This window comes from Magnolia sinica, chromosome 17 (assembly GCF_029962835.1).
Source record: "Magnolia sinica isolate HGM2019 chromosome 17, MsV1, whole genome shotgun sequence".
Taxonomy (NCBI): domain Eukaryota; kingdom Viridiplantae; phylum Streptophyta; class Magnoliopsida; order Magnoliales; family Magnoliaceae; genus Magnolia; species Magnolia sinica.
In genome coordinates this window covers 54,236,684-54,257,616 of record NC_080589.1, presented here as the reverse complement: position 1 = coordinate 54,257,616, position 20,933 = coordinate 54,236,684, and the positions used below count along the sequence as shown (strand labels likewise).

The following is a 20,933-nucleotide window of genomic DNA, read 5'->3' as shown; positions in this document are numbered from 1 at the left end:
TCTTCCTGGAAGAGGGCTTTCTTGAGGGACGCATGAGCCAGATTGAGGCTGATTCTGTCTTCATCAGATCTAGAGTAAAGCAAGTTGGCCTCAGCGATAATGATCTAATCTTCTACGATCTTGATGTTTTGGAAAATGTTGCCAAATACACTGTGGTTCCAGCCACTCAAGGCTGATTTCAGTTCTTTTAATTTAAGATGCAATTTGACCAGCGGAGTAGCTTGGATATCTTGCTGGCAGGAATCAACAAACTAACCTGTGGAAATCATCATGAAGCACCCACATGTTTTGGAATTTAAAGGGTCTAGGGCCGTTACCTCTCGGCGCTTTGAGGGAGAGAGTCAATGGGGAGTGGTCGGAGAATACCCGGGGTAAGTGCTCCACTTTGGTGGTCGGATAAGATTGAAGCCAGTCTGCATTAAAGAGCATGCGGTCAAGGCGGGCCCACCAGCGGCTTTGGCCTGCTCTGTTATTGCACCATGTGAATTTGGATCCTAAAAATCCTGCATCAATCAAGCCCGCATCTCCGATGGCAGATCTGAATTCTTCCATGTTCCTAGTATCTGAAGCTTGGCTGCCAATTCTCTCATCAAGATTTGTAGTGGCGTTGAAGTCACCACACACAATCCATGGATCGCTGATGATTCTGGACATAGCAGATAACTCGCCCCATAGATGGAGTCTCTCTATTCTGGTGCAAGCCGCATAGATAACTGAGATGGTGAAGGTTAGATTGCTATCATTAGCTGATACCCGGAGCGTAATGCACTGCTTGGTGGCTGAGATGGTTTGAAGCTGATACGGGGGATTGTACAAGATCCAAATCTTCCCATCTGTAATGTCCTCTGTAATTGAATGGTGAAAACCCAGATTCGCTGCAAACTGAGATCTCCTATCAAGCCTAACCATGGGTTCTTGGAGAAGGAGGATGCTTGTCTTCTTGGTTCGGGTCAATCTTTTCAGGTGCCTCACAGTCGGAGCATTGCCAGCTCCGCGCACGTTCCAAGAAAGGATGCTAGACATCAGTATCCCATCCTGGCGCTGTGGTCATCCTCCTAAGCCCTGCAAGCCGAGATATTTTCCTGCTAGCTGATTTCTTCTTCTGATTGTCAGTGTTCTAAGAAATCTGCATTACATCCGATTTAGGAGCATGTGTAGATTGATTTGGAAGATCACTCATATCAACCTAGAGTACCATAGCATCCACTGTGTTGCAGATGGGGGGCAGGAGGATCATCGGGATCAGAGTATGAGTTTGAATTGTAGATGGAAGGATCGATATCTTCGTCTGAGTCCGTGTTCTTGTCAGATTGTAGAGATTCCCAGCCGCAGGAAAAGTGGATGCCAGGCCAAGACCATCTCTCAATATCGTCACTCTTGTTCTCTTTGGTCTTGAAGATCTGATCACCAACCTCCAATGCGTGGTCAGGGAGATCCTGAAAGGGTTGGGGAGGGCAGATAGGTGTGAGGTTTTGCTTAGAGGTGGATGAAGGCTTTGGGTTGGAAGAAGTGGAGGGAGAGAGGCAATGTGGGGTGTTGGTGGGTCCCAGGTTTGCTAATGGGTGGTCATGGTGAGGATGGAAGGTCAGGGAGAGGCTGACAGGGCTTGATGTGGTATGGTGGTGGATGATAGGATCAAAGAATGGGTTGGCACTTGTTACTTGGAAGAGTGAGAAAAACATGTAGTCTCTTGCCCTTGGGTCGAAGTTGAGAACAGATCTATGGCCAAAATGACATGTAAGATAATATAGTTGAAGGCCTTCCTTTAAATAGATTGTTTTTTTCTCCTCAATCACCCATTCCCTTTTTACAATGACCAACCTAACTTTCATATTATTTACAATTATAGTTGCACAAAGTGTGAAGCAAAGCAGCAACACATTAGGTGTAGGAATGGGGAAGCATCTATTTCAAAAGGTTATCAAGCATAAAAGGCTAGAAAATGGAAACGGGAGTGCAAGTCCAAAGTGTGGTCCAAAGCAAGAGCGGCACCTAGTTAGAAGAATCCTGCAACTAAGCTTCCAATCTTGCCCAACATGAAAGAACCCAAGCACATCGAGATCAATTACCATCTCATACATAAGAAGATTGGACATCAGGAGATCACAACCCCTTACCTTCCCACTGGCAATCAAATTGTTGTGTTAGTAAGGAGCTTCCAATGAATAAATTTTGAACTGCTCAGCATCATTTATATGAATGTGTCAAGCCACCGACTTAAGGGAAAGTATTGGAGAACACAATATTATTGTGTAGGTGTAAGTACTCTCATATTGAGGAACCTTGCACGATGTAGTAGAGGGAACTATTATATTGGTGTAATAGATGTTTTACACTACTACACTCATACACATACTCCATGCACCCCACTTTTACTGCTTGTATTACATGGAGTAAAATTGTACTTCCCTAATCTAACAAATAAGAATCTCTAGCCTCAAGGGATACAACTTTTTCTTCACTCTTAATGATTTCATGAACTGGGTTGACAATGCCTGAGGCATATTTTAGGGATTAGGACATTTTCTTCCAATTTCATCTTTAAGAATATTGCCAGTCTTTCAGGATATTTTTTTGGATTAAACTAGTTATTAGTTGCTTCCTAATCTAGTTAGGAAATTTAAGCCACAATTTTATTTTATTTTGATTACCTAAATTGTAGAGAATTTAAGGGGGGGAAAGTAGGTAGGTTCAGTTTGCAAAAGGAAAACTAGGAAAGTTTTTTCGTTAAAGGGAAGTATCTTATGCAATTAAGGGTTGGATGAGGAAGATGGGACTGGGAAAATGATCAATAGTTAAGGCATCCCTCGGGAAATTATTGACCAAAGTACTATTACTAAAGTTGCCTGCATGAAAATTCTGCAGACCTCGGCGCATTAGTGAATCAAATCATTCTAAAATAATATACAGTTTAATAGCTAATTAGACATCATCGGAAAGTAACAAAAAATAACCATGCCGCACAGAATGGCAAGATTAGATCAAGCATTGTGTATTGTGAAGCCAAAACAAGCATAACGAAATCACCTCTCGGTCTAGCAAAATAAGAGTATTGATCTCTGGGACCCCCATCTGCATAGCACAAAGCAATTATTTGTAGGTGATAATGAAAGAAATGTAAAATTAAGGAACACAAGCTGCAAGCCAAATTCGAGGTAAAGTTGGGAATAATGTTGGTACATCTGATGGGTTGACTGGCTCCTCCAATTGCATACGTCCTAGAATCTCGGCCACCCTTACTGATCCTTTGCCTTTCGCCCTCACATTTGGTATCATTCCAAAGGAAAACTACAATATATATATAAAAGAAATCTATATTATTTAAGAGGAGATACAGAAGATGTAATTAGAACTACATTGCAATTAGGTGTCGCTGTTTTCCAAGTGCATCAGGAAATGCATGTGTAGGGAGCATAACGAAAATGAATACAGCATTCCAGCAATCTAAGCACAAAAATCAACATAGACATTCACACATACATACATATAGGGGAAATGGTGACATGCAGTTGACTACACCACACAGTACATGTAGGGCCCACCGTAATCTATGTTAGACATCCAAACCATGCATCAAATGCAGCCCATCATGAAAATGGGACCCGCCTAAAACTCTTTCAGATCAAGAACTCAGGTGAGCCACACCACAAGAAACAATGCAAAATCATGTCTAAAACCTGGAAAATCATGTGGTGTGAGTTATGACCCACTTTAAGTTTTGGAATGGCTTGATTTTTGGTCTGCCCCTACATCTAACATCCAAGTGAGCGCACATGATGAACGGGTCACATTGCATATAAATGTCATGGTGGATCATACAGAAAACCCTATAGCGTGTGTGCCTCTCCATTGTTCCCTGTGGTGTGGCCCAGTTGAGTTTCAATCGGCCTGATTTTTGGGCTCCAGGCCAAACATGGATGGCACACCTACTGATCTAAGTGGATGTCATGCATGCATCATGGTGGCCCCCATAGAGCTCAACTCTACTATAACTTACAGTAGAGAGTCGACTGCACCTGATCATACCCCGTGTGTTATGTGTGTAGATCTCAAGTCCAACTAGTAAAATGATAAATTAGAATCCACCCAGCAAATAACTTCCAACCTGTCATGCATGTGTGCCATCCAACCTGTCCACTAGTTTGCCCTCACCAGAAAGATCACCATCTGAAAAAATCAGGCCCATCCATATAAAATATCCAACCTGTCCACTAGTTTGACCCCACCATGAGGATCACCATGTGCAAAAATCAGCCCCATCCATATAAAATAATGTATGGTTGATGATAAATAACCAGATAGACTGGGGCTGATTTTTGCATAATGTGGTCTCATGGTGTGTGCGTGTGCATGCGTGCGTGTGTGTGTCATCATCTAAGCCTTATCCTAACTACTTGGGGTCAGCACTACTTGGGATCAGCTGCACAAATCATGTTCCACCAATCCACTCTATCAAGGGTCATATCCTCATTCCTCAATTAAACCTTAGCCCATCAAGTCTTTTCTACTTACCTCTTCCCACATCCTTTTGGGCCTTCCCTTTGCCCTCTTATAGCCTTCAACTTGAACCAAACTCACTCCTAACCAGCAAAGTTCTTGGTCTCCATTGCACATGGACAAACCATTTAAATCTACTTTCCCTCATCTTATTATCTATTGGTGCTACTCCTAAGTTCCCTTGAACGCAATCATTTCTAATTGTATGCTTCCTCATCTTGCCACTCATCCATCGCAACATCCTTATTTCAGCTATGCTCATCATATGAACATGTTGCTCTTTAACTACCCAACATTTTGTCTCATAAAGCATGGCTCGTTTTATGGCTATCCTATAAAATTTTCCCTTCAGTTTGATTGGTACACAACGATGCAATAGAAGTCTTCTTCCACCCAGCTTGAATTCTATGACTATGCGTAACATCTCTACTCTCATGAATTATCGAACTGAGATATTGAAAATGGTCATTCTGGGTTACTTCTTGGTTATCAATCTTAACTAATTCTCCGTTTCCACTCCTAATGTTACTCATATACTTTGTCTTAAACCAACTAATTTTAAAACCTTTTGATTATAGAGCATCCCTCCACAGTTCTCGCTTTGTGTTTACCAATTACTACTTCCCTCATCTTGTCGATCAAAACTATGTCATCAGTGTGTGCCAATGCCTCATAACTAAGTCCATAACCAATGCAAACTAATACCACAAGAAGAGCACTCAGTAAACATAATTGTGGATGTCATGAGAAAAGGAGATAAACACCAGATTGTGGAAATCCATCACCAAATTCCCTAACAAGGCCAAGATTACACGTAGTTTATACTCTCAAAACACAAGAATCACCAAAATCATTGTATTAAAATACACAATGTCAGTTACAAGGCTAGTAAACACACAGGGTAGAAGGCTAGCTGAATTGTTTCAACCTCCATGGATTCACATCAAGGTTTTCAAAAAACAATACAACAACACTTATTATAATGCCATTATAATGAGCCCCATCACTCTACAATGTGTTATGTAAGTTAAATGCTCATCAAAATAACAGAAGTTATTTTTAGAAATGGTTGTTATAACAAAATAACTGCCATTATTGTGGATCTCATGAGAAAAGGAGATAAATCCCATATTGTGATCCATTACCTCTCAAAACACTTCAACCTCCATGGATTCACATCAAGGTTTTCAAAAAAAAAAAACTGCCATAGCACCCCCTTATAATGTCGTTATAATGAGAACTATCACTCTACATTGTGTTATGTAAGAAAAACATTTGTGAAAATAACAGCAGTTATTTTTAGAAATGGCTCATATAAGTTATAACTTATAACAGAATAACTGCCATTACTTACGGAAGTTGTTTTCTAGATATAATAACCTTCTTAGTGGAAGATAACACCATTTTTTAGTAAAAACCAGCCATTATTTTCTTTGGCCTAGCATTTTCTCTTTTTTCTTTTTACCTTTCATAACAGCCATTAATTTTACACATCAGTATCACCAAGCAGCTGTTCTAAGGTAATAACACCATTTTCTTCAACCTTGATTCAGGCATTATAGAGTTTCACCCATTTTAGGACCAGCCTTACGTTAAGGAAAATTTGATGTTTAGACAAATCAAGAACACATAAGCTGACAACTTTCACCAACATCATCAAAGCCTTATCAAAACTAATTGGGGTCGGCTACACAAATCCTCTTTTGCCATTCCATTCTATCAAGAGCCATATAATCCATAGTCATCAAATCATTTCTCACTAAATCCACCTATATCCTTGAGGGCCTTCCCCTTGCACTTCACTTGAACCAACTCACTCGTAACTGTGCAGTTCTCTGTCTAGATTGCACATGGCCAAATCATCTAAGTCTACTTTCCCTCATCTTATCACCAATTGGAGTTACTCTATGTTCCATCAAACGCATTAATTTCTAATTCTATCATTGTCTTGCCACCCATCCATCTCAGCATCCTTATTTCAACTACACTCATCCTATGAACACACTGCTCCTTGACTACCCAACATTCTATCCCACAAAGTATGGCTGATCTTATAGCTATCCTATAAAACTAACAACTTTCTCAAAAGGAACTACAAGGCAAAGACGTATTCTATTCTCTTAAAGGCATTTTACTAAGCTTGACGTCATAAATTATTTAATAGCCTCAATAGTGCCAAATAATTAATGAGCAATGCACGCTAGCTACAACTGCACAACAAGTTAGCTTTGATGAATAACGCAACTTAATGAAGACATTCTTAAAACCGTAAACAGCAATGATTCTTCTAGTGATATAGATAGCTTGCAGTTGCACTCCTACAGGCGTTATTCGAAATATCCCCGATATTATCGAAGTATACCCGATGTTATCCGTAGCTCCAGCTCGACAATACCAATAGCAATGGTAGCGATACCGATAACACCAATAGTATCGAAAATTCCAGGTATTGGCGATGTATTGCTAAGAACCACCAAAGATCAATATCACCATTGCATCGCCAATATTTTCGACTGTGTAAATTCCGAGTTCACTTGTATTGCCAATGTATCAATATCGCAAATATTTTCGACAGTGTAAATTCCAAGTGTCGCTTGTATCGCCAGTGTATTGGCAATATTTCGATAATATCACCAATGCATCTATATAGCCAAAAATCTGTTTGGTAAAAAACTAAAATCCATTTCAATTTTTTTATGGGCACATTGTTATATACAGTGTTCAATTTGTCAACAATACTATTAATAATATCAGGATACTAGCGTTATCGCAACATAGGCAATATTGTAACCACAATCTTTCATTTCCTTTTCAGTTGTCGACGATTTCTCAGTGAAATATCATGTGTTATCAATATTCTGAAATATCGATGGATGTTTGGATGGATGGATGGGATGGTTGGACTGATTTCTTACGATAACGTGTGCTTTTAGGGCCCCATTATTATGTATGCATTTTTTTACAAAGTTTTTATTCCTAAATATGTAAATATTGTGCATTTTAGCATCTCGTGCAGTTTCACTGAAAAATTCCACCGTTTTCCCCATGCTTCCCCACATTTTCGGTTATCAGCGATATTGATACTATTTCCGTATCCCTGGCCAACGAAACTTGTAGCGATACCGATACTTCGAACACTGCCTACAGACACATCTTGAGAGATAAATAGCCCCACAAAATATATGTTTTCCAGTGATAATACAGACCTCAAGCTTATGGATAGCTTTTGCAACATGCCAAAGAGAACTCGTATCACCATCAACTTGAAATTCCTATCAAGTACAAAAGCACCAGATGCCAAATATTACAAGTGTGAAGAAAGAAAGGAAAAAAAAAAGCATAAAACAAGGCAGCAGTTACCATACTCTGTATGCCAGATCAAGTTCAAATGAAAGAACATCCTCGTCCAATGGAATCATGTATAAAGGGTACTCCCCAATAGTGAGCAAATGATGAACCTTTTCCTCCTCAAAGATCTGCAAAATGGAGGGAGTTTTATTTGTTTAAAATAAATATATCCTCTAAGATATCTAGCATATTGAATTAAATCTTCAATCCTCAATTGTCTAGTAATATTAAAAAGGAAGAAGGAAATGATTGTTGGCTCAAAATGTTTCCAAAACACAACATTAAAATGCTAGTGAAACATTTATGAGCTAACAGACCGTAGATGTATAGATGACATGCATCGGGAGATTGGAGGCATAAATATAATGGAAAATATGATATTGATGAATGTTAGACTGAGATAGGCAATGGCCACGAGGTTTTTCATTGCTGAGATGATGTATGGATTCTAACTAGGCAAGATTCTTTTTTTCTGACAGCTTTCTAGGGATAAGGTGGATGTGCCCCCGCCTCACTAGGTGTGTCCTTTTCTTTTTCATTTCTATACTTCTCAGTGGTGCCAACCACCATTACCATTTTTAAAAAAATTATAAAATTAAAAAATTAAAATAAAATAAAATAAAATAAACAAAAACAAAAACAAAAACAAAAGAAAGAAAAATTAACAAAGCAAGAAACAAATAGTTCATAATTTTGTAAAGAAGAGAATCATGCTGCAAGGGATTCCAAAACTTTTGGGAAACAGGACAGCAAACTTTATCAGTTGCAATCACGAGATGTAAGAAACCAAAACTTAAAATGACTGATCACAAGGAACAAACCACAATACAATATAAAGATAGAATTTTCTCTGAGATATTTATTAGCTACGGAAATTGTAAGTTTATCATTCTCTGAGATATTTATTAGCTACAGAAATTGTATGTTTATCATAAACTCTTCATTTTTCCGTCTCAAATTTGGTATAACTTTCAAATGGAGCTCATGAATTCGCAATGAGTTGTGACTTTTATGTTGGATATTGTATGTTTATCATAAACTCTTCATTTTTCCGTGTCTCAAATTTGTTATAACTTCCAAATGGAGCTCATGAATTCACAATGAGTAATAACTTTCAAATGGAGCTCATGAACTCGCAATGAATTTATCATGCATAAATTTCTACCAATACGGAGATGAATATCAATCTTCAGGACCAGAGGGAGGACAGTCTGGCTAGTTGTGTTGCAGATGACTTTTTAACTCTCCAGCAGGATTGATAGGATTGGTCATCACAACCGTAGGGAGCCAAAAATGACTACTTGGACTGAAGAATCAAGGGGTATGTTCTCAATTGATCCATCCCATGAAAAAGATCAAAAATATCAGCACCAATGCTTACTGAGATAAATCAAAAGAAGGGGAAAAAAGGATCATGATACGCTTACTGAGAGAAATCAATCAAAACTTACCATATGAAATTTGCTTAAAGGGATAAAAATCTCACCTTCTCACAAACAACTGTGCGGCGGGGGACAAAATAAACAAAGTACTCCCTCTGAAGTCCTTTGGAAATATCATGTTGAATATGTGAAGAAATGAGCTTTATCAAATTAAGTTGAGAACGGACTAGGAAAACAACTTTTGTGCATTCAGTTTGAATAGGTTCTGCAGAAAGATGCCGCAGTTCCACCCCATGTTCCTGTTCAACAACAAGCACAGGACCTTGATAAGAGTTACAATCTGCAAACGAACATTCCACCAGGAAAAGAATTAAAAGGGAACAAAAAGTACTTCTAATAGAGACAAGAATATCTCAAGCTTAATCTCACACCAAAGGCCTAGAAGTTTCTTGCATAGACATGTTTGCAAGTAACTTCTCAAGAAAACACAAACTAAGATCTTTCATAGATGTTGGCATGTTGTAAATATCAATGCAAAAGAAAATAAATTTGGTTGATGAGTAAGATGGGTTCAATGGGTGGAAGTATATGTGTGTGTGTGTTTATTGTATACTCGGCGGAGTAGTGTAACTTTTCCCTTCAAGTAATAAATATATATATATATATATGTGAGTTTTTGTTGGTCTTTAGACCTAACACGACACGGGCGTTCCTCTCCCTCTCTTCTCTTCCTCTCCTTTCTTCTCTACATTTCTTCTCTATTTATTTTTCTACTCAATGAAGATCCCAAATCGATCAATCTAAATCCTGAGAATGGATACAAAATAAATTGAAATTTTGGGAAGAACCACATGAATCTTGTATGGATGAAGAGATGATCATAAGAAACTTACTTATGTGGAGAAATTGAAGAAACTTATTTATAAAGGAGTTCATCAGTGAAAAAGGGCAGGTCTAAACATGAAAGTCATTTACGCCAACATGTATGATGGGGACATCAGAGGACCTACTCGAGTGTACCAGAGACGGAAGCGACTACCTACATCAGCGCAGCTTTCTTTGTGGATGGGAGACGAGTTCCAAATGGCCCGCCGGGACATTTTGAAGACCCCACATGCATTGGACGTGCATCAGGAAAACCTCACTTTGGGATGATGCATGTGAGCTGCTTAGGAGACCATTTTAGTCATAGGATTATTATTTCATATTGATCCAAACGTTGGATCTTGTCGATCAAGCCATCTGACCCTTTGTACTCTGATCTTATTTCCTTCATGTTTTTTGTTATTTTTTTGATTTATTTGACAGATGAAATTGATAATAAGTGTTTTAGTTTTCTTATTTTGGATTATAGGTCATTTCACTTAAGTGAGTAGCATAATTGTAATTATTCCGAATTTTTAATTATAAAAGCTCAAGAGGGTAGACATCCAACCCTAGTGAAGTTATTGAAAAGAAAAAAAAAAAAAAAAGCTCTCTTGTGTAAAGGAATTTTTCTCCTTGTGTTTTAGGGTTTGTGAGAAACCGTCCCTTCCAATTGAATTGTGGACGGGTAGAGGCTTGTTTGGTGGTAGATTCCCTAAGGTGCATCATTCCTCTTTCTCTTCTTCAAAATGTATTCTTCTTCTCCCCTTGTCTTCCTCCTTCCCCTTCGATTAACCTTTTAAACCCATCAAAACCCTACCCAATCCTTCCTCTCTTTCTTCCCCTCGACCTACCCGCATGGACTTGCACGTGCACACGCACACGCACATGCGTCCGTACGGCAAGCCACGTATGGGCCCCCATTTGGGGTTTTTCTTATTTGATTTCCCTCCAAAATTCCCTAAACCCTAGATCCTTTGAATCCCTAAAAACCCCATTCCTAAATCTCATCCATGAATACAAAACCCTAATGAAAATCTGAAATTTTTTGTGACACTTTCCGCAAACTAGAATTTTGCTTGCATCATTGTCTATCCACATGGTTGTTGCACTATCCACGCTAGATTGGAAGTCCCTATTTCCAAGTGGGCCACTCTTGAATTATTTTATATTTTCATGCACCGTGTATGTGATAACCTAGGACCTCCGTGTTATAAATCTAAATTTTCGAATCTATTATGTGGTTATGTTTGATTTTATAAGTTAATTGTTGAAATTAATGTGTGAATTGATCTCTCATCTTGCATCCTAGGGTAGTTTCTATCATCCTATATCAGTATAGGATTGTGCAGAACGTAGTTTGCTTCCCACAGCACAATAGTGACAACTATATGTCCAACTCGGAGTTGATCTTCAAGATCTATGGTCCTTAGATAAAGTGAAGGGTGAGAAGAAAAGTGTAAACAAATAGACAAACATAGTTGTTTTAATCTTTGCATCCTAGGGTATGTGAATAGTAAGAAAATCAGTTCAGATAGCACTTAATGCTTAATGTATAGACTGAACTGAACGCATGATCTGTAGGAGAGAGGATAGGTGAGTTTTAGGGCAAAAAAAAGAAAAGACAATAATAGAAGAACAAAGAATTTCAATGAAATGTAGCACATACGCATATATAACCTGAATTTAAACTTTTTTTAAAAGGAGCAAAAGGAATAACTAAAATCTAGATGTTTAATTCTGCCCAATAGCAATTGCACCTACTGGTCCTGAACTTGGGTAAATGAGAGTTGATGTCAACTTGGCAGCTGTCGTCAAACTTCCGCCAAAGCTATCGTGAGAATGAATCATATTTGGAATCTAAATCAACCTTGGGCATTCAATGGAAGCGACGTGCCACAATTTGTAAACAAGGTTGTGGCAGAGAGTGAGCAAGGGTGCGCTAAGGTGTTCAATTGACACAGCACATTTAGTTAACTCAGTTTGGTGTAATGTATACAAAGGAACATAAGAGTTTACTTAAAGCAATGCTGCAACGACGCCCATTGTGGTGGAAAGTGTGTAAGAATTCCTACACCAGATTGGATGGAAAGAAGCAAATCCATACAAGGAATTCATCTTGCAACTTCAAATGGGAATGTTGTTGGGTGCAAGTATGGAGTCGGTGGATATATTGAAAAAGAGGGTCAACACAACATGCATGTAAGAGAAGAAATGGAGAGGGAAAGCCAGAGAGATTGATGATGATTGATGGCCATAAATTATGTATGTAGGAAAGTGTAATAGCATGGGCTAAGGATTGTTGTAGATAAGTCTTGAAAGATAGAGTGGTTGGAGGTTAAGAGAATGGGGGATAGACTTGTAGGTATTAAACTAGTTCTAGATGATGGGATAGTTGGTATCATTAGCACATATGCACCTCAGAGAGGACAAGAAGTACTAAGCAATGTTGTCAAAATCGTTATCGTATCACAAATCATAACAAGGGTTGAATCGTATCGAATCGTAAATCGTAAGATTTTTATGATTTTCTTTAAAATATTAAAAATATAAATCAATTAGAAAAATAAATAAATTGAAAACTTAGCAATCATCCTTTTGCCATCAATACACACCAAGTAATACTATGTCATGATAGTGTTATAGGATTCTTATCTTTTCTTTTTCTTTTTTTTTTCCTTGTCTTTCAAAAATTTTTCCTTGAAAAAATACAAGAATTGTTTAATAATTGATGTTGTTACCTTTCTCAAATGTAAAATCACATCGAAAAAGCAGCATTTGATTCTGTAGACCAACGAAAAATGATATTTTCATTTCTAACCATCATTCCACAATACATATAAGTCAACATGGTCTTCACCATCCATAAAAATATTCCAGACAAGTCAAACATCAATTTGGTGTTTCGATCAATTACAAAGTAAGAAATCATTTATAAAAATAAATAAAATTTAAAAAGGCTCTATGATTTAACATTGAAGAGAATATTATCATTTAATCTCTTATAAAGAACAAATTAAAATAATCCACCTTTTCTAAATGATTCTGTTTTTTTTTTTTTTTTCTTTAAAGGTTTTTCTAAATGATTCCTAAAGCCCCCACCAATTTAAAAGCATAAAATGAAAGCTAATTGAAGCTTTAAAATAGAAGAAAACAAATATAATTTGAATTGTAAATTGAGATTTGAATCGTAAATCGTAGGATTGAAATCATAAAATCTTAGGATTCATATAAAAAGGGATTCAAATCGTTTTGCTCAAGATTTGACTCAATTCGTAAATAATAGGATTTTGACAACACCTGTGTTTTAAGAAGCACTGGATCAATTAATGTAAGGATTGTCAAGTGGTAATAGGTGGAGATTCACACGGGCATGTAGAGAAGAAAAGTGGCAGCTAAGAGCAAGGTTTTAAATAGTGATGGGCAACATATTAGATGACAAGGACCTGTCTCAATTTTATTTTATTTAATTTTTTTTTGGGGGGGGGGGGGGGTGGGGGGGGGTGGGTGGGGGCAAAAGATTATGAAAAAGATGGGAATGTAGGAAAAAATGTAAAAACACCATAATCTATCTTCTTCTTTTTTACATGTATTCCATAGTATATCAAAAAAAATCTTTGCTAAAATATTGATGAGGGGTCTTGGTGTGATTCCAAGGATGCATTGTATCGCCACGCTGGGGTGGGGTGGCCCATGAGGTGGGGTCTGTGAGATGCAGAATGACTATGAGGTGGGGCCCAATGTGGGACCATGTGATTCGAGGACCCGTGTGAAGCGGGGGTTGCCCACGGGGAGGTCTCACTTGGGATTTCCTAGGAGGGCCAACATATAGGGATAAATTGATCCTTTTGCATCAGCTCTGGAGCTTTTAGTTGAGCTGGTCGGTTGTTCGTTATCAAATATTTTCTACCGACGTAACTTGTTGAAAGTCAACTAAATAAGTCCTACTGAAATACAAATCAAGCATGCTTTGGTGGATTAGCTGGCCCCAGTTAGTTGGGACAAGGCTTAGATGATGATGATTTAGTGCATTGTGGTCCATTATTTAATCATAATTTGAGTTTTAAACACCCCGAATTGGCCTAGATTTAGTATTTAAAAAGAAAAAAAAAATTTATAAGCTCCCTAGATTACAATGAATAAAAATGTGGGAAAACAAGAGAAAAATCGAAAAACAAAAACCAAAAGGGGCCTCTGTGACCATATTAGCCAATACAACCCATTTTTTAGTATGTTTGATTAACTATTGCATCATGTATCGAGGGAGAATGGGAGATACAAATATGATACAGTTGTATTAGAAGTATTATATCGGATATTTGAAACCATAGTATGAGTGGCACTTGGGGGACGTGAATTTTGGGGAAATGCCGAGGGGAGGAGGGGCATCCTTCAGCTTGCAGCAGAACCGTGTCAAAGCACCAGCAAATACTCATTTTAGAAGAAAAGATGAAAATTTGCTGATCGGAGTGGAGGATACTTATCACAAATGGAGTTTTTTCCTATTTAGAAGGTTTTGGTCAATATAAAAGAATTGTACAATTTTTAAATACAAAAATTATAAAGTAAGTGCGCCAAGAAAACCTCCAGGTAGTTAACCTTCAATTTGCTAACAATACACCTCCTATTTTGTGATGTGAGTGATTGAGCAAGATTAAGGCATGAGACAAATGTATTAGAAAAATTAATTTGGTTTCATACCAAGAAGGTCGACCACTGAAGTTATTGTTCTACTTAGACAACTAATGAAGAAATATCAGGAGAAGATGAAGGATCTCCGCATGATCTTAATTGAAGGATCTCTGTTTGAAGAAAGCTTGCGATAGGGTCCCTAGGGAATTAATCCAGTGGGTGTTGGGAACAAAGTAGTTTCAAGAGGATATTGGAATGATTAGTGATATGTACGAGGGAACAGTAAGTTGGCAACAAATGTTAGGGCTACTAGTGGGGAGACAAGTGAGTTTCCAAGTACCGTGGTGCAACCCTGTCACTAGCCTCAAGTTTAGAGCCATGACTTATTTTAAATTATAAGGAAAACATTCACACCACGCAATCCAAATCCAAACCATACAAATAGAAATATTACTACTGAACTTTATTTGACTTAATCAAAATCACCAATCATTTATCCACATCTCAAATATCCAAGCAAAAGAAAATATAAATAACCAAAATCTAATAATGTTTAATTCCAACATCCATCTAAAGCAAATAATCCATGCTATTGATCTCATCTGGCCAACTTCGAAGCATCTTGACCTGCTCCTTAATTTGCAATTTTTTCATCAATGAATGGTATGAGCAGAATTGCCCAGCAAATGGTACTAAATACAAAAAATAGCAAGAGTTTTGCAAATATAGAGATTTAAGAAAAACACTTGAAAAATGTATGTAATATGCACGATGTATCACAATTTCATAGTATGGTTTATCAGTTTAACACCAAGAACAATTCATATTTTGATTGGTCAAATCTCACTCATCACTCAATTCACTCAGCATCACTCATCACTAAGCATAAATCATCACTCATCTCCAGTTGGACAGACAGGTGCCTTCATCCTAGCCACACTGAATACCACAAAGGAATCAATTCACTCATAAGGATTCCATCCTGATGGACACGCAGTCCTTTCACTCAAAATTTCATTCTCTCATAATTACTCAAATCACTCATAAACCTTACTTTCACTCTTGAAATAACATCACCGCCATTCATGAAAATCACTCATAAACATGTTCTCACCATCATTCATGAAAATCACTCATAAACATGTTCTCACTATCGCTCATGTAATCACTCATAACCTCACCATCACTCATATAAATCACTCATAACCTCACCATCACTCTAGAAATTCACTCTCAGCAAAGCCTCACAGTCACTCAAGAATAATCCTCACTTTCATTCATATCAATTTTTCTCTCTGGTGTTGTAATAATGAATGAAAACAATGTTCTAGAAATAGCTCGTTTTTCTAGAATCTTTCCACAGATAAAAACTTTCCAAAAAAAGCATGTTTCACAATAACCTTCCAGATATAGAATCTTTCAAAAAATAACATGTTTCAAAATAACTTTCCAAAAATAGCATGTTTGACAATAACCTTCCAAATATAGAATCTTGGGACCACTTTCCTCATCAAATGGGGTTGATTTTAAGTCCCCATACATATATTGATTAGGAACCTTGTGGCCATGATTTGCTGGAGTATTGTGGGGCCCACCATAAGCGCATTTTGAAGACTTTGATCTAGCTATATTGTGAGCTCTCTAACTTTATGATTTGCATATATCACGTTGAATAGCTTCAAGTAGAATTTGTTGTCCTTGATTTATTGAGATTTTGGGACTATGATGGGGGCTGAAAGTGGGGCCCACCATCTTCAGTTTTTGGACAAGGGAAACGGCCCTAGGATGGACCATGAGTGGGTCCCACGCTGCCCATAATGGATAGCACGTGGACGTCCACAAGGTTCCATCATGGAACCGGTCATAAAACCGGTTTGGGCCTGATTTGATCCCTGACTTGTGGGCCTGTGCCCATCAAAAAGGCCTCGCGGCCATGGATTTTGGAGGGCATGGGGCCCACTACAGACCTCTCATATTCACCCAAAAATCAGTGATCAAATTTTCTTCCTACTAGAATTTTGATTTCATGAACATGACCTTACATGCAGTTGTATGGATATCTTTACTCAAAAATCAGGATCAGGGATCTGATTGGCGTCATAATAATTCCATCATCATGGCTAATAAGCACGTGGGCTAAAAAGTACCATCTTGGACCATAGAAGTGGGAAACTATCCCAAACAATTCATATTTGGGGCATAGAATCGGCCCAAGCAACTTAAACATTATTTTTGGGCCCTGATTTGTAAAGTCACTGGAAAAAAAATCATTTTATTGGCCTGATGTTATCCCTAGAAGCCCATGGATCCATAATTTTGGGCCAAGATATGGATTTTGGTATCTTTAGGATTTGTGGCAAGTCTAGCCCTTATGAATGTAACTTAGTAGGATTGTTGAACTAGTATGATTGCGTAATCACGGGACCCATTATATGGGAGACATTTGAAAACAAAGGAAAGATAATAATTCAGCAAGTTGAAACCATGTTAAAGCCCAGTGGGCCTATGTTAAGCTCACAACACTAAAAAGGCATAACTTGGGCCTGTGTTGTTAATGGGCCTAGAGGACTTTACAAACTGATCGAGACCCACCAATGTTTCCATAATCTCGAACATATATGCCAGTGTGATTAATTGTACAATTAAATAGACACCCTCATATTTTGCAATATCGGTTCTTTAGAATTTTCATGATTTGCTTTCCTGAATTTACAATTTTTGCGCAAGTGACCCTTCTTTTTGCAATTCTAATGCTTCTCTATTTTGTGCCTTTTCGACTTGGATCTCGTCTAATCTCTCCCACTAGTACCTTCCTCAATAAATCTTCCTCTAACCATCACAGCGTTACCAGCAAATCCCCAATTTGTTTTTCTATAGGACTCTACAGTAAACAATGTGGACATGGTCAACTCAATATTAAAATCTAGAACATTGTTGAGATTCATAATCAAATTATCCCACAAATCTGGTATCGAACAAAGTAGAAGTGCGACCATTTTCTCGTCATCAATCTTCACACAACTACCTCCAATTTGTGAATCATGGTATTAAACCCATTCAAGTGTTTCTGCAGAGAGGACCCCTACTTCATCTTCAAGTTGTACAGTTACCTTTAGAGAAAGATTTTAAGATTGATTTCCCTTCATACACGTTTCACAATTTGTCCCACAAACCTTTTGCAGTGGTTTGATCGGCCATGTTGAACAAAACCGAATCATCCAGTGAAAGAATAATGTCTATCATGGCTAATTGATTTTTCTTCTCAAATGCCTCATCTTTCATCTCTACAGACTTATTTTCTTTTCATTCTATCGCAATTGCGCAACATTTCTTCACCAACACCGCATTCATCTTCAATTTTCACAATGTGTAATTGGATCCATCGAACTTCGGCACGTCAAATCTGGTAGAACTCGATCCAACCATTTGAAACATAATTGCAAAACAAACATTGATGCCGATCTTATGCTAGAAGGCTCTTTCACATTTAGCTCTAATATCAATTGTTGCAGAAAAACATATACACACAATCAATGTAGGACAAGCCAAACCACAAAAAGAAAATGGCCAAAAAAATGAAAAAATAAAAATAAAAGCCAAAGGGCCAAACCAAAAACAAGAGACAAAGCATAGATATTTACATGGTTCAGTCGTATACCTACGTCAACGAGGCAGCAACACAAAACTTTCTTCTTCACTAAAACAAAAGAAACAGAAGTACGAGACTTACCTCTCCGACTCTTCCACTATATAATAACCTCCACCAAGGAATGCTCTAAAAAAATGAATAATAGAAATATCTTTCTCTACATGGGCTCCTTATATAGAACACAACAAAGGATAGAGAGCAAGTGGCAAAGTCACAAAGGAAGTAGGCTTCACGTGAGAAAACTCAAGAGGAGAGAGAGAGAAAAATATAGAGAGAAGGGGAGAGAGAGAGAGAGATGAATAGAGTGATGTCTCCCAATGGGAGACGTTATGCACATCTCAACATGATATACCTATGGGTAAGATTTTGGGTCATAAGCCACGTTGGAGCCCGCCAAATGAAAATCAGATGATCGAGCGGTTGTGCAAGGGCCAAACTTACATGAGAGCTAGTGACAAGTAGCATGTACCTTGAGCACATGTGAGATTTTCCAGTTTCTCTAAATCCACATATCAGTTTCATATTCCACAATGCTTTGAAATTGACTACGATACGATCATATCAACCCCCTTTCGTGATATGGAGGAGAATCAAAGAACTTATCTGATACAAAGAAAGGCCATATGGCCCACATCAACTGATATAGGGCTGATATGGGCGTAAAGGCAGGGCCTGATATGGGCGTAAAGGCACTCTTTGAAAATTATTTTACAAATTTTCTCTCCTTTTTCTACTTCTTCATTTCAACAATGAAGCTTAGACACTCATTTTATATAGATCTAAACTTATTTTACGGATTGAAACACAAAATTTGAGTGGGATTCAGCAGATCAGAGCATAATGGACCGTTTTGGAAAATTCAGAAGGGTAAACAGTCACTTTTTTTTTTTTGTTTTTTTTACCTGGTGTTTTAAATTTCTTTCCTATCTTCCAATAATTTTTCAAAATTTTTTGGGCCAAAAAACAGAATTCAACAAATATGGGCCGCATCAAATCATTTTTGGGCCCACCAATACACTTCTCAATACCGACAATTAAAACCTTCATTCCACATGAAGCTTGCTAAGGCTACTAGACCAAGGAGGATAAGGATCCCCCGTACAAGCACACAAACCAACATGACACACATGGAAGGTGTTGTGCTCTAGCCTCAGAATCAGGCTACTCAGCTCATGCTGGGGACACACGATGGTGAAAAAAAAAAGGGGACCAACAGTCCATGAACGACATTCAACATACACGTGCCGGCCACCCGAAGAGTGGACCAGCCTGATATTGGTGAACAGGAATGCCCACTTGATGAACAGCCTGTATCTCTCAAGCGCATGTACGCCGAAACATGTACGGGCGGTAGAATTCTGATCCAAGTGGTGCAAGTAGCTCTTCCATTTCTCATATCAAGAACACAATTACACAACTCAAAAACATTGAATGCGGAAGAAACATGCCTTTAGGATCGATGTCTGGACGATCAATGCAAGTGACCCGCTGAGTTTCGGATCAAGGGCCAGACACTTCTTTCCGCGAATCTACAGACACCAAAAAAAAATGGTAAATTTTCCAAAAATGAAAAAAGAAAGAAAATCTTTATGATGGAATCGAATCACAAAAACAAACAAAAGAGACAGAGAGAGAAAGGCGATGATGTGCTGAAATTGAGTGATTGGGTGAAAAGGACTCACGTTCTTGAGAATATTGAGAAGATCTCTCTGAGATTGTTCTCTGATTTGCATCAAAACTATTAGTAATACTTTCAGATAGTTGAATGGATGGATGGATGGACGGATGGACGTACCTGAAGGATGTGAAATTCAGAGGGGCATTCTCCAAATTGGGAATCTGAGCCATTGATTGAAGAAAATAAAATATGGGGGAATTCCAGTCTTTCCCTCTCCGTTGCTAGAATGATCAAGTCGAAAAAGGATGGAGACATGCAAAGCGGCAGACGAAGAAGAAATCGGACTGCGTACTCAGTGACTTTCCGCTTTCGTCGTACTGAGTAAACTCTGTTGGGCCACCGTGAGTGTATGTGGTTTATCCACGCCGTCCATTCGTTTTTTGTAGATAATCTTAGGGGTTGAACCCAAAGTTTAAGCATGCCCACAGGGAACAGTGGGAATAATGATTTATACAGTTGAAACCTTCCTAGACTAACAGCGATGTTTATTTGTCATCCAAACTGTTTATAAGATCCGACGTAAATGGAGAAGGGGGAAAACACAAATATCATCTTGACGCAAAACTTATGTTGCCCCCGAGAATTTGTCAACGGTATATGATCCATTCACACTATTTACAATGGTGTGGTTTACTTGAGTTGTGGATATGAATTATTCTTGTGACGAGATTTTTCCTACTATAAATCTCACTTTTTATCCAGTGACTTTTCTGAATGCTCCCAAACTTTATCTTTCAAGACTAAATCATTATGCACGGACATACTATTTGCATATGAAAATATCATTGGCACTATGGGACTCTATCTTGTCCATAGTGGCACCATCCACTACCAAAAAAAAGGGCAAAGGCCGTAGCTAAATACATCTGCCTACAGATTATAA

At 38.0% G+C, this 20,933-nt stretch overlaps 1 protein-coding gene across 7 annotated transcripts in view; it reads right to left on the bottom strand.

Annotated features, from left to right (window-relative positions):
• Nucleotides 1-20,362, bottom strand: part of LOC131230383 (vacuolar protein-sorting-associated protein 33 homolog) — a 103,897-nt gene extending 83,535 nt beyond the window's left edge. For 4 of the 7 annotated variants that reach the window (XR_009164005.1, XM_058226275.1, XM_058226276.1 and 1 more), the window contains exons 1-8: nucleotides 20,168-20,362; nucleotides 20,055-20,094; nucleotides 19,821-19,901; nucleotides 9,332-9,526; nucleotides 7,863-7,973; nucleotides 7,704-7,769; nucleotides 3,181-3,288; nucleotides 3,028-3,072 (exon numbers count right to left, since the gene is read on the bottom strand). Coding sequence is in view for 6 of the 7 variants with exons in the window: in XM_058226275.1 (XP_058082258.1) it covers nucleotides 3,028-3,072; nucleotides 3,181-3,288; nucleotides 7,704-7,769; nucleotides 7,863-7,973; nucleotides 9,332-9,526; nucleotides 19,821-19,901; nucleotides 20,055-20,094; nucleotides 20,168-20,220 (699 nt within the window). In the remaining variant the exon portion in view is untranslated. The remainder of the gene's footprint in view (nucleotides 1-3,027; nucleotides 3,073-3,180; nucleotides 3,289-7,703; nucleotides 7,770-7,862; nucleotides 7,974-9,331; nucleotides 9,527-19,820; nucleotides 19,902-20,054; nucleotides 20,095-20,167) is intronic. The other 3 variants (XM_058226271.1, XM_058226272.1, XM_058226274.1) reach the window with 1 other exon arrangement.
• Between the last annotated feature and the right edge of the window lie 571 nt (nucleotides 20,363-20,933).